Raw genomic sequence first — 15000 nt, 5'->3', positions numbered from 1 at the left:
TGCTATCTAAAGCCAATTCGTTACTTTTTGATTTAGTGGCTAATTGGTATGTATTTGTACAATAGCATTCAAATTTTAGTACAATTTGCTCATCCACCAATGACGGTTGGGTGCTACGCCTCATTTTTAAAAATTGTACATTTTCGTGTGACTGAACTGATATTCAACTAAAAAAAAATTAAATTTCACCAACAACAATAAAAAAATGGCTGTCCAACTCTATCCCATGCCAATTCGCAACTTTTTGATTCAATGTATTTGTACAAACGCATTTGTACATTTTGTTATGATTTGCTCACCCTCCGATGACAATTGGGTATAGGGGTGGGGTTTGGTGCCATGTCTCTTTTTTAAAAGTTTTGTACGACTGAACTGATATTCAACTCGAAAAAAAAATTTATCCCAAGCAAAAAAAAAATGTCTGTCCAATGCTATCTAACGCCAATTCGTAACTTTTTGATTTAGTGGCTAATTGGTATGTATTTGTACAATAGCATTCAAATTTTAGTACAATTTGCTCATCCACCAATGACGGTTGGGTTGGGTGCTACGCCTCATTTTTAAAAATTGTACATTTTCGTATGACTGAACTGAACTAAAAAAAATTAAATTTCACCAACAACAATAAAAAAATGGCTGTCCAACTCTATCCCATGCCAATTCGCAACTTTTTGATTCAATGTATTTGTACAAACGCATTTGTACATTTTGTTATGATTTGCTCACCCTCCGATGACAATTGGGTATAGGGGTGGGGTTTGGTGCCATGTCTCTTTTTTAAAAGTTTTGTACGACTGAACTGATATTCAACTCAAAAAAAATTTATCTCAAGCAAAAAAAAAGTGTCTGTCCAATGCTATCTCAAGCCAATTCGCAACTTTTTGATTCAATGTATTTGTACAATCGCATTTGTACATTTTTTTACGATTTGCTCATCCTCCGATGACAATTGGGTATAGGGGTGGGGTTTGGTGCCATGTCTCTTTTTTAAAAGTTTTGTACGACTGAACTGATATTCAACTCGAAAAAAATATTTATCTCAAGCAAAAAAAAGTGTCTGTCCAATGCTATCTCACGCTAATTCAAAACTTTTAAGGCGTGCCGTTATTTTCAGATAAACGCACAGATGAAGCAGTTCTGGCAGGTTTTGAGTGCATTACAGCTCTATATCACTATATACATAATGATTTCAGTTATTATTTCAGTTTTCACAGTCACTATTTTGTTGTTTTGAGGAAAAACTCATTTAAGATATCAGCAAAACTGCATTTCTTTACAACTTCAGAATTTCGTGACTCATTTTGAGCCCAAGTAAATGTAAAACCCTTTAATGTTCAGCTGTTTATTCTGGAAAACAAGAGAAAAAATACTGAAGAATGGCCGAGAATAAAAAGAGAGAATAATGAAAGCAAGCCCGAGGTGTGTGAAGGTGAAGTGAATGCTGTAATCCTGAACAGGAAGCACAACACGTGTCATTTCCTTTCATTTATACATTACATATATTCTTCAACACACACACAGCTTGCAAATGAAGGTCTGCGGCGAGAAGATAAGAAAACACTGGGTCTCGGCCGCAGGATATATACTGTACGCTTTAATGTGTGTGTGTGTGCGTGGAGATGCTGACTCAGTCTGGACTGGCAAGAAACCTGCTTTGAAAGCACAACATTGACTTCAGCACACTGCAAACCATCATTTCATTAATCAGGATGAACAGAATTATTGTCTCGTTTTCCAGTAAAAACTCCTTTAAAGCAACATGTATTTCCTTAAGAAGAATCGCATTGTATTAAAATGACATTGTATTCAGATTTTGTCTTGTTGAATTTTTTCTTTATTCCTCAGACTTGTCTAACATACAGTATTATACTGCTGACTACAAATATTGTGTCAAAATATAACAGGGTTTGCACAAAAGTAATCCTAAAGTAATCCAAAAGTAATCTGATTACATTACCATAAATGTGTTATCTAAGATACAGTGTTATACTGTCGACTACAAATATTTTGTCTGTCAAAATAATACAGGATTAGCACAAAAGTAATCTAAAAGTGACCCAAAAGTAATCTGATTACATTACCATAAATGTGTAATCTAATATATAGTATGATGTTGCAGACCACAAATATTTTGTCTGTCAAAAAAATACAGGATTAGCACAAAAGTAATCTAAAAGTGACCCAAAAGTAATCTGATTACATTACCATAAATGTGTAATCTAATATATAGTATGATGTTGCAGACCACAAATATTTTGTCTGTCAAAAAAATACAGGATTAGAACAAAAGTAATCTAAAAGTGACCCAAAAGTAATCTGATTACATTACCATAAATGTGTAATCTAAGATATAGCATGATATTGCAGACCACAAATATTTTGTCTGTCAAAAAATACAGGGTTAGCACAAAAGTAATCTAAAAGTGACCCAAAAGTAATCTGATTACATTACCATAAATGTGTAATCTAAGATATAGTATGATATTGCAGACCACAAATATTTTGTCTGTCAAAAAAATACAGGATCAGCACAAAAGTAATCTAAAAGTGACCCAAAAGTAATCTGATTACATTACCATAAATGTGTAATCTAAGATATAGTATGATATTGCAGACCACAAATATTTTGTCTGTCAAAATAATACAGGGTTAGCACAAAAGTAATCTAAAAGTAATCCAAAAGTAATCTGATTACATTACCATGCATGTGTAATCTAAGATACAGTAATATACTGCTAAATAAACTATTGTATCTGTCAAAATAATACAAGGTAAGCACAAAAGGAATCTATTGGTAATCCAAAAGTAATCAGATTACGTTATCATAACTGTCTAATACTGTATAAGATACAGTTAAAGTCACAGTTCAGATGTATTTCAGTCTACATTTTACTAATATATGAATTGCCTAATATACTGATACATTTATATTTTCAGGCTTTCTAAAAATTAACTTTTACTAATATAATTTTATAAACAAAAAACACATATTTAATGTAAACAACCTTATAGAAAAATATGCGTTATACTGATAGCAGATGGCATGATTACTGAAGCTTAGAATTTTTAAATGAAAACAGAATAAACTCTCAATCATATAATCAAGCAAAAATAAACAAATGCATAAGGAGAAAAATAAAATTCTAAAATAAATCTGCTTCACATCTACAATGTTTTATTACAAAACTATGCATTAAAATATAACACTGTTGAATTGATTCATTAATAACCTTAATTTGCATGCTATCGTCATCAAATTTGAAATATAAACTCACAAGACACTTGGCTTTCAAGACATGTTTTCTTCTAGGCTATTACAAGAATGTTTTCCTATATGTGTAAATAAAAAACAAATATTGATCACAGTGCAAGTTTTGTTTCTCAATACCTTTTCATGTATAACTTGGTCCATAAATGGACCATAGTAAAGCTCAAAGTGTCTTCTTTCCAATGATACCTAGTTTTTGTTTGTAGCTCACTGGGGTCAAGAACTGTTACTGTTTTGATTTAGGTAGGTGTAAATCCCCTTAAGTGGCTATAACCGGTTATTCACATTTTGTTATTATGTACAGAAACGTACCATTAATTCAAGCTAACTGAATTGAATTATTAATATTAGTATTCTGATTTACTCATCTGAAGCAGTAACATTGCATGCTTATTAAGCTTTTGTTGCATTTCCTCGTCTTATTGTCTGGCTGAGAGTTGAAACAGGTAATATGTTGGATTTTTGCTCTGGTTGATCATGTTTCTGTGCTGTGATGATTGTTGAAATGTGATTTTCAGTGTGTGTGTGTGTGTGTGTGTGTGTATAATCTGTACCTGTCGCTGTACGCTGTAGCCGTGGCAGGCTGAGTATATCTGTACGCCGCATATCCACCCTGAAAACACACAAAACACCAAAACATCACCAGACAAACATCACTCGAGTACAGGTTAAACACAGTTACGTACATGATCTGTAGCCAAGTGAAAGAACAATACTGCAGATTGGTTGTGTAAATTCTACAGATTTTTAGATTTGTGATTAGTAATATTTGATATTATTTATTTATATCATTAGTAGTATTTCCATTAATGATATTATTACATTTCTTAGATTTTTGCTTATGTAAAACACTTAGAATTACCTTTGTGTATGAAATGTCCTATTTAAATAAACTTGCCTTGCCTTTCTTTAACACTTATTATTGGAAAAATGTGGCTACATTTTTGCGAAATATAAAATACGTTCCTCCGGGTACGTTTTGTTGCACTTTTCAGATGACAAATACACTAGAGGGGCACTATCTATATTACGGCGAATCTAAATTACATTACACATTTCAGACACACGTCCTCTTTATCCACATGCAGGAGAAGATTCACTGACCTAAACCCTTCCCTAAACCCAACCAATCCTCTTATTAAGTCGTGACGTTTGAGTGACATATGAAATACTGTTTCCGGTTCCAAGCCGCTACTCATTTAAATTGAGAAAATATTTGTTTATGGCCACTTTTTAATCCTATCACACATTACATCTTTATATAAAATCATAGTGTATACAATATAGCGATCTATAGTATATATATAGCGATCGTGATTTTTGAAATATTACAGTGATTCGTAAACATTTATTATTACCATTTGATGATTCTCCCCATACAGTTTGATAGAGCGCTTGGACTCGAGAGGCGCTTCATGTGACGTCACACTTAACAAGCGGATTCGTGTTTTAAAAAGCAAACGTAAGATAAAAGTGCACTGCGATCATACAGTTTTACCTTGACTTCTCTTTTGTAGAAGTAGGCTTTACTTGTACTCGAACCGGAGTGGTTTGCAGCAACAAGGTAAGCTACTGAGCAAACTGACCACACCAGAAAAGTTGACTTTATGGAGATAAAAAGGTGACACAAACGCATTCGATGAAAAATCTTAGATGTCGTTAAGTTGTTTTGTGGTTTATTTGGTGTTCTGCAAAGAATTAGCTGAAAATAATCATTTGTTCCTCAATAATGTGTCGCTGGAAATGTCGTAAGTGTGAACAGGAACAAAAGTTATTGTCATCACACTGACCCCTAGTGGTAATTTTACCTAGAAACTGCAGTCAAACAGCAGTATGTTGCAGTACATTTAGGCAGTTCCACAAAATAAATAAATAAATAAATAAAAAGTAGACTGAAACATGTATTTTGAATGAGTTTGTGTTGCAAATTTCAGGATAAACACTCACTGGAACGAAGCAACTTTGGTTTACTTGATTGTTTGATTTAAAAATATAATAATGTTCAAATGCAAGTATCAGATTTGATCATGTAATTTAGGTCATTTCACCAAAACTCTTAATTAAACAATGTAATTGTTTTACATCCAATCCACTTAAATGGTTAACTTAATCCCTTCATGTTGTCCCAACACAAATCAATTGTGTAGATCCTCACTTTTTTTTTTTTTTTTTTACAGTGAGTGTGTTTTCTTCTCCATATTTATAAGTGCAGCATGAACAAAATAAGGCATATGCATACATTTCCAAAGGCTCAATAAACCATTCCTCTTCAGACAGTAAAGATAGGTCTGACAATTATTTGACACACATCTCAGGCTGTGCAGGGTTAAAGACGCAGCCTCAAAAGTGAGCACATGATGCCTTCAGATGTAGTTTTACAGGGATTGAAAGGCATCAGTCTTGGTTCTAGTTGAAAAGCGAGCAGATTCTGCTGATTTGCCGCTTGTATCATAATCAGGAGAGACTGTGAGGTGGAGTGCAGCTCATTTGTCAGTAGGCAGATCGCTAATAACACACATTAATCAGAGCGTCAGAAGGAGAACAGCTTTACATTCTCTGGCCAGACAAATACACACACACACAACACCAATGAAGGTGTGGGACTGCCACCAGGAGGTGCTGCTCACACACACAGACTTTCACTGCAGGAGTTTTGGGCTGCCCTGTGCGGACGATTTGCATTGATAATGTGTGTGCTGCATCACTAATCAACACAGAAAGTTAAAGTCAGCACAGGTTTGTGCGTTTCTGAAGTGATGTAGGGATGTAAACAGGTAAGGAGGAAAAAAAAGTGCCTTCCACTAAAGCGTCATGTTTTATAATTGAGATAGAGAGAATTAAATTGTTATATTGATGATCCCCCCCACCCCCATTTTATTATCTTTGTATCTGTCAAAATAATATGGGATAAGCTCAAAAGTAATTTAAAGGTAATTTAATAGTAATTAGAATACATTATTTTAAATGTGTAATCTAAAACAGAGTATTATAGTGCTGACAACGACTATTGTATCTGTCAAAATAATACAGGGTTAACACAAAAGCAATCTAAAGGTGATCCAAAAGTAATCAGATTACATTACCATAAATGTGTAATCTAAGATACAGTATTAAACTGTTTACAACAAATATTATATCTGTAAAATATTACAGAGTCAGCAAAAAAGTAATCTAAAGGTAATTCAAAAATAATCAGATTACATTACCATAAATGTGTAATCTAAGATACAGTATTATACTGTTGACTACACATATCTGTTAAAATATTAAACGGTCAACAAAAAAGTAATCTAATGGTAATCCAAACGTAATCTGATTACCATAAATGTATTATCTAAGATTCAGTATTATACTGCTCACTACAAATATTTTGTCTGTCAAAATAATACAGGGTTAGCACAAAAGTAATCTAAGAGAAATTCAAAAGTAATCAGATTACAGTACCATACATATGTAATCTTAGAGTATTATACTGCTGACTACAAATATTGAGTTTGTCAAAATAATATAGGGTTAGCACAAAAGTAATCTAAAGGTAATCCAAAAGTAATTTGATTACATAACCACAAATTAGTCATCTAACATACAATATTTGTAATTAGCTCTATAATACTGTATCTGTCATATTGATACAGGGATAGCACAAAAGTCATCTAAAGGTAATCCAAAAGTAATCTGATTACATTACCATAAATGTGTAATCTAAGATACAGTATTATACTGCTCACTACAAATATTCTGTCTGACAAAATAATACAGGGTTAGCACAAAAGTAATTTAAAAGTAATTCAAAAGTAATCAGATTACAGAACCATACATGTGTAATCTAAAATAGTGTATTTTACTGCTGACTACAAATATTGTATCTGTCAAAAATAGTTGTATCACAAAAGGTATCTAAAATAAACCCAAAAGTAATCCGATTACATTATCATGAATTAGTTATCTAAGAGACAGTATTATACTGTTGACTACAAATATTGTGTCTGTCAAAATAATACAGGGTTAGCACAAAAGTAATTTAAAGGTAATCCAAATCTAATCCAATTAAATTACCATACATGTGTAATTATTGAAACAGTATAATACTGTTGACTACAAATATTGTAGCTGTCAAAATAATACAGGGTTAGCACAAAGTAATCTAATGTTAATATAAAAGTAATCTGACTACATTACCATAAATGTTTTATCTTAGATACAGTATTATACCACTAACTACAAATATTATGTCTGTCGAAATAATACAGTGTTAGCACAAAAGTAATCTAAAAGTAATCCGAAAGTAATCCAATTACATTATCATGAATGAGTCATCTAAGATCCAGTTTTATACTGTTGACTACAAATACTGTATGTTAAAATAATACATAGGTAGCACAAAAGTAATCTAAAGGTAAATCAAAAGTAATCCATTTACATTACCATAAATTTCCAATCTAAAATACAGTATTTATCTGGCAAAATAATACAGGATTAGCACAAAAGGAATCTAAATGTAATCCAAAAGTAATCTGATTACATTACTATAAATGTGTAATCTAAGATACAGTATTGTACTGCTGACTACAAATATTGTCATGTAATTTGTAATCAGTAACAGATTACAATTAATAAGTAATCCACCAAGCAATATAAGTGACCTATTTCGATTTCAAAAGTTTTCAGGAGTTTGTATCTATGAATGAAGCCTCTTGAACATTATGGGATGAGCTGAATTGAGTGAAATCAGGTTAGGGGTTTAGTGGAGGATTGCGAGGTCATGTGACCCTCCCATGGGGACAGGAAGTGAGGAGGAGCAGGCGTGGTGAACTTCCTGCGGGACTGTGCTGATTGGACGCCCTGCCTGTGAACACACTCGGCAATAAATCAGACTGTCAGCACCTCCGGCCCAATACACTGAACATGCCTTTATCAGGACACAGAGAGAAAGCCCACGCTAAATATATAACAGACCACCACACCACTGAAGAAGAGGAAGAGGAAGAAGAAGAAAAAGCGGAGGAAGAAAAAAGAAATGAAAATAAAGGAAATGAAAGTGAAAGTAAAAGAAAAAGGGAAACAAAAAGAATAAAACAAATGTGGAAAAAGAAATAGAAAAATAAATAACAAGAAAAAATAGAGAAAACAAAAAGAAACTTAACAAATAATATTTAAAAAATATAAAAAAGGAGAAAAAGACAGAAAAAAGAAAAAAGTGAGAAAATTAAATAGAAAAAAAGAGTAACAAAATTCAAAAAAGGTAAATAAAAGGAAATGGCAACCAAATATAAACAAACACAATAAAAGAGAAAATTAATTTTGTACAAATAAAAAAATGAAAAAAAAAATTGCAAGAAAATAAAAGGAAAATAGAAAACATATAAAGGTAAAATAAAAATACAGGGTTAGAACAAAGTAATCTGAAGGTAATCTAAAAGTAATCCAATTACATTATTATGAATGAGTCATCTCAGACACAGTATTATACTGTTGACTACAAATATTATATCTGTTTAAATAAATACAGGGTCAGCAAAATGAAATTTAATGGTAATATACAAGTAATCTGATTACATTGCCATAAATGCGTTATTTGCCATTCAGTATTATACCACTTACTACAAATATTATGTCTGTCAAAACAATACAGGGTTAGCACAAAAGTAATCCAATTACATTATAATGAATGAGTCATCTAAGATGATACTACATTTTACTGTTGACTACAAATATTGTATGTTAAAACAATGCATAGTTAGTACAAAAGTAATCTAAAGGTAATTCAAAGGTAATCCAATCACGTTACCATACATTTTTATCTAACATAGAGTACTTATCTGTCAAATGCTTAAAGTTTCTGCCAACCCGACTCTACACCATAACTTTTCAGTCCAGATGAATGGGGCAACCATTACTGCATCCAAAATGGTAAAAAGCCTTGAAGTAACGATTGATGACCAACTAAACTTCTCTGACCACATTTCTAGAACTGCTCGATCTTGCAGATTTGCACTCTATAACATCAGAAAGGTCTGACCCTTCATATCTGAACATGCAGCTCAACTCATTGTTCAAGCTCTTGTTCTCTCCAAACTGGACTATTGCAACTCTCTACTAGCCGGGCTTCCAGCTAATTCTATCAAACCTCTTCAGCTGCTTCAGAACGCAGCAGCACGAGTGGTCTTTGATGAACCCAAAAGAGCACGTGTCTCTCCGCTACTCACCCGTTTGCACTGGCTGCCAGTTGCTGCTCTCATCAAATTCAAAGCTCTGATGTTTGCTTACAAAGCGACCTCTGGCTTTGCTCCTTCGTATCTGCTCTCACTTCTGCAGATATATGTACCCTCCAGAAACTTGCGTTCTGTGAATGAACGTCGCCTCGTGGTTCCATCCCTAAGAGGGAAGAAATCACTTTCCCGAACTCTCACATTCAATCTGCCCAGTTGGTGGAATGAACTCCCTAACTACATCAGAACAGCAGAGTCACTTGCTGTCTTCAAGAAACGACTAAAACTCAACTATTTAGTCTCCACTTTCCTTCCTAATCTTAACTGCCTCTCTGGCTATACCACTAACTGTACTCTCTCTCTCTCAAAAAAAAACAACAAAAAAAAAAACATTACTATTGCTTTGCTTCTTAGACTTTACACAGCTGAAACTTGTCTATAGCACTTGTTTACTGCTGCTCTTATAGTTGTGTAAATTGCTTCCTTGTCCTCATTTGTAAGTCGCTTTGGATAAAAGCGTCTGCTAAATGACTGAATGTAAATGTAAAGTAATACAGGGTTATCATAAAAGTAATCCAAAATTAATTCAATTACATTATCATGAATGAGTCATGTAAGATACAGTGTATACTGTTGACTACAAATACTGTGTTAAAATAATACATACTTAGCACAAAAGTAATCTAAATGTAATCCAAAAGTAATTAAATTACAATTCCATAAATTTCTAATCTAACATACGATAATTAGCTGTCACATTAATACAGGGTTAGCAAAAAAGAAATCTAAAGGATATCCAAAAGTACTACAATTACATTATCATGAATAAGTCATCTAAGATAGAGTATTATACTGTTGACTACAAATATTATATCAGTTAAAATACTATAAGGTCAGCAAAAACTAATCCAAAGGTAATCCGATTACATTACCATAAATGTGTTATCTAAGATACAGTATTATATCGTTGATTACAAATATTGTATGTTAAAATAATACACAGTTAGTGCAAAAGTAATCTAAAGGGAATCCAATTAAATTATTACTTTAATTACTATAATATAATACAGGGTTAGCACAAAAGAAATCTAAAGGTTCATTATCGTTGCATTTCGTTGCATTTCGTTGCCTTGTACTGCATTTCGTTGCCTTGCACTGCATTTCGTTGCCTTGTACTTGTACATGTGTAATGACAATAAAGTTGAATCTAATCTAATCTAATCTAATGAATGAGTCATTTAAGATAGATTATTATACTGTTGATTACAAATATTGTATGTTAAAATAATACACAGTTAGTGCAAAAGTAATCTAAAGGTAATCCAATTAAATTATCATGAATTTAACAGGGTTAGCACAAAAGCAATATAAATGCAATCTGATTACATTACTATAAATGTGCAATCTAAGATGCAGTATTATACTGTTAACTACAACTATTGTATGTTTAAAATAATACATAGCTGACAAAAGTAATTTAAAGGTAACTCAAAAGTAATCCAATTACATTACCATAAATTTGTAATCCAACATGCCGTATTTATGTCAAAATAATACAGGGTTAGCACAAAAGTAATCTAAAGGTATTTCAAAAGTAATCAAATTACATCATCATAATTGTGTAATCTAAGATTATTATACTGCTGACTGAAAATATTGTCATGTAATTTGTAATCAGTAACTAATTACAATTCATAAGTAATCCACCAAGCAAGTTTGAGTTCAAGAATTTGTATCTATGAATGAAACAAAGGAAAAATTGTAAGAAAGAAAAATAAAGGGAAAAAATTATGAAAATAAAATAAAATGAAAGAGAAAATATATAAAGGTAAAAAACAAAATAAAAACGGAAAAATATAGGAAAATTAAATGAAAAGAAAAAACAGAAAAATGAGAAGGGATAAGATGAAGTAAAAGAAAAAAACTACAAAATAATAAATATTAGAACGTTTGAGTGAACAATGAGAAGAAAATAAAATAAAATAAAATAAGAAAGAGAAAAGCATCAAAAGAGGAGAAATGTAATCATTTTTAAACACTCGCTCTCTGCTCGATCAGGATTCCTCCAAGTCAGACTCTCATTTGAATAAAATCAATCCAATGACAAACTGAAAAGAAGATTTAGAAAATGAAAAGCATATCTGCAGTTTTCCAGGATAAAAATATAAAAGAACGAGCAGACGAGCTGAGAGAAGAGAAAGAGAGAGAGAGAAGCATGTGTGTGTGTATGCGGGGTCACTGAGGGTCAGTGTGTCATTATCAGTGTGAGACAGATGTGAGTCGCCTTACAGATGTGTGTGCGTGTGTGTGTCAGTGCCGGAGGGAAGATGAATCCGTTTATCTGGAGCCGCTTCACCTTATCAGTGACTCACTGAAGGAACAGCGAGGACAACCACAAAACACTCACTACTGAGGGGCCACGGCCAGCGGGACCACCAACACACACACACACATTTACAGTTGAAGTCAGAATTATTAGCCCTCCTGGATTATTAGCCACCCTGTATATTTTTTTCACCCTGTATATTATTGTTTCAACACATTTCGAAACATAATAGTTTTAATAACTCATTAATAACTGATTTAATTTATCTTTCCATGATTACAGTAAATAATATTTGATTAGATATTTTTCAAGACACTTCTACACAGCTTAAAGTGACATTTAAAGACTCTTTTCAAGAGTTCACACTTAGCTGATAATTGATTATAAAGCTTGTTTGGCATGCTGTCCCGGGAGAGAGCTCATAAGATCCTCGAGCCTGGGGCTCCCTCCCGTTTGCAAGGCGAGAGGGGAGTTTGAGCTCAGGTAGATCTCGAGAACTCCCCTGCTGTAGTAGCTAATGAACAGATAGCGATTGCTTTTAAGAGATAACTACTTACTAGGAGCATGTCCATAGTGCTGATTTGTATAAGTCAATTAACTTAAGCTGCATGTTTTTGGACGGTGGGAGGAAACCGGAACCTGGGGGAAACCCACGCGAGCATGGGGAGAATGTGTGAACTCCACACTGAAACATCAGCTGGCTTGGTGTTACGTTTCACGTATGTTTTGTTTGTTCTGTTTTGCGTGCTCTTCTCTCTTTTCCGCTGTGTGTCATGTGCTGTTTCTAGGTGTGCAACCATTGGTCAAAGGAGCCGTCAATCACCATCGACACGCCAATCAGAACCGAATCCGCTCTGTATAAAAGCCGTGCACTTGCGCTGTTCTTGAGGAGCGCTTGGCTCACAGCCAGTCTCCTCACTTGTGTCGGCCAGCCTGTTTATTTGTGTTGATTTGCTTACGATTTGCTGTGTTCTAGTTTTCTCTTTATTAAGAGACTGCGTTATTAGATATGCTTGTGCAGCTCAGTTTATTATCTAGTGAGAAGTTGAATGATCTTTGTGAGAATTGGATTACATGAGATTTTGTTTTGCTAATGGTTAACAGTGTGTACTTTACGAGAACTCTAGTAATGTGAGCAGCTTAGGATATTTATTTGTTAGTTAGTTTAAGGAGGTGTTGCCACATGTGTAATTATGTTTTGAGGTTATGAAGTTTAGTTAAGCTACGTGCTGAAGATTACGGTTTTGTTTCTGCATTTTTCTTTGGTTAGTCAGTTTAGTGGGTTGGGGTTTAGTTAGATTGTTTTGTTATATTCATTTCTTTGTTTTGGCAACACTCCTATTTTCTTTAATTCGATTATTTAACATTACATTTATAATGCATTCTCTAATCATTGTCTGACATTCACTGAATATTAAATACTTAATTTGTTTCACTTAACAAGTGGTTGTTGTGTTCTCATTCACCAGCATCAGTAGACTCACTGATTGTTACGTTTCATCCTCTTTAATATCTTAACAACTTAAACACGTAACACTTGGTAAGGACTAGAACCAGTGATGTTCTTGCTGTGAGGCAACAGTGCTAACCACTGGGCCACTGTGCCACCCATCCAGGAAAGGAGGAGGAGTAGGGGTGGAGGGGGGGGGGGGAATCATCTGATTGGTGAATGATAAATTGGATAATGTGGGACCAACTGCAAGCGATCATAAGCACGTGATCCTCTCGAAATTAGTTAGTTAACTTCACTTAAAGGTGATTTTTGCAAGTTAGGGTAATTAGGCAAGTCATTGTATGACAGTGGTTTGTTCTGTAGACAATCTAAAAAAACATTGGTTAAGGGGGCTAATAATATTGACCATAATGGTCAAAGAAACAAATAAGAAGAATTTTTTTTAATAGGAAATACTTTGAAAAATTCCCTGCTCTGTTAAACATCATTTGGGAAATATTTGAAAAATTACAAATTAAATCAAATCACAGGAGGGCAAATCTTATGACTTCAACACTATTTGGGAAATTAAAAAGCAGTTATAATATAGATTTACATATTGATAATTAGATTAGATTCAACTTTATTGTCATTACACAATAATGCCTGGGCACCACCATCTCTCAGGATCTGAAGTGGGACATTCATATAGACTCTATTGTGAAGAAAGCCCAGCAGAGACTGTACTTCCTTCGTCAGCTGAGGAAGTTCAACCTGCCACAGGAGCTGCTCGTACAGTTCTACTCAGCTGTCATCCAATCCATCCTCTGCACTTCAATCACCGTCTGGTTCGGCTCAGCTGCCAAACCCGACCTCCGTAGACTACAGCGAATAGTCCGGACTGCTGAACGAATCACCGGCACAACCCTTCCTACACTTCAAGAACTGTACTCTTCCAGAGTGAGTAAAAGGGCTCGCAAAATCACTCTGGACGCCTCACACCCAGCACACTACCTGTTCCAACTGTTACCGTCTGGTCGGCGCTTCAGAGCACAGGAAAACAGCCAGACACAGGAAAAGTTTCTTTCCTCAGGCTGTCTACCTTATGAACAGTTAAATATTCCCCTACTGTGCAATAAATATGAGCAATACTTTCTCATACGCACTTGTACACTTGTAATATAATGAAGTTCTATAATGAAGTTATAGAAAGAGTATATGCAATTAAGTTTCTTGGTGTTGTACTGGATCATCTAATTAGTTGGAAACCGCAAATAAATAATGTGATATTAAAATTAGTCAAAACTGTAGCAATAGTGTATAAAGCAAGATTTATCCTGGACAATAAATCAATGTATATATTATATAACACGCTCATGTTGCCATATATAAGTTACTGTGTTGAAATATGGGGGAATACATATCAGAAAAAGGTAATTAGACTCATAGACAATGTGGGGTAATTGAAGCATTCAAATCCTTTATTTTTTAAATTAAAGATACTTAAGTTCAATGATTTGGTTAAATTTAAATCAGCACAATTTAAGTTTAAAGCTAGGAATAAACTACTACAAAATGCATACAAACGTTTTTTGAAGAACGACGAGGGGGGATATAATCTGAGAGAAGAACTAAATATTAGGAGGTTGAAAACAAGAACAACTTTAAAAAGTTTGAGCATGTCTGTCTGTGGTGTAAAACTATGGAACAGTCTAGATCTGACTCTCAAACAATGTCAGTATAACACGGGGAGCGACAGAGACAA

At 33.7% G+C, this 15000-nt stretch overlaps 1 protein-coding gene across 1 annotated transcript in view; it reads right to left on the bottom strand.

Annotated features, from left to right (window-relative positions):
• Window positions 1-15000, bottom strand: part of LOC130220640 (RNA binding protein fox-1 homolog 3) — a 78720-nt gene that overhangs the window by 14137 nt on the left and 49583 nt on the right. The window contains exon 8 of the mRNA XM_056452859.1: window positions 3823-3881. Within this exon, the coding sequence (XP_056308834.1) occupies window positions 3823-3881 (59 nt within the window). The remainder of the gene's footprint in view (window positions 1-3822; window positions 3882-15000) is intronic.

Source organism: Danio aesculapii, chromosome 3 (genome assembly GCF_903798145.1).
Source record: "Danio aesculapii chromosome 3, fDanAes4.1, whole genome shotgun sequence".
In the NCBI taxonomy this organism is placed as follows: Eukaryota; Metazoa; Chordata; class Actinopteri; order Cypriniformes; family Danionidae; genus Danio; species Danio aesculapii.
The sequence above is the reverse complement of the archived record's forward strand: the minus strand, read 5'-3'. Positions and strand labels throughout refer to the sequence as shown.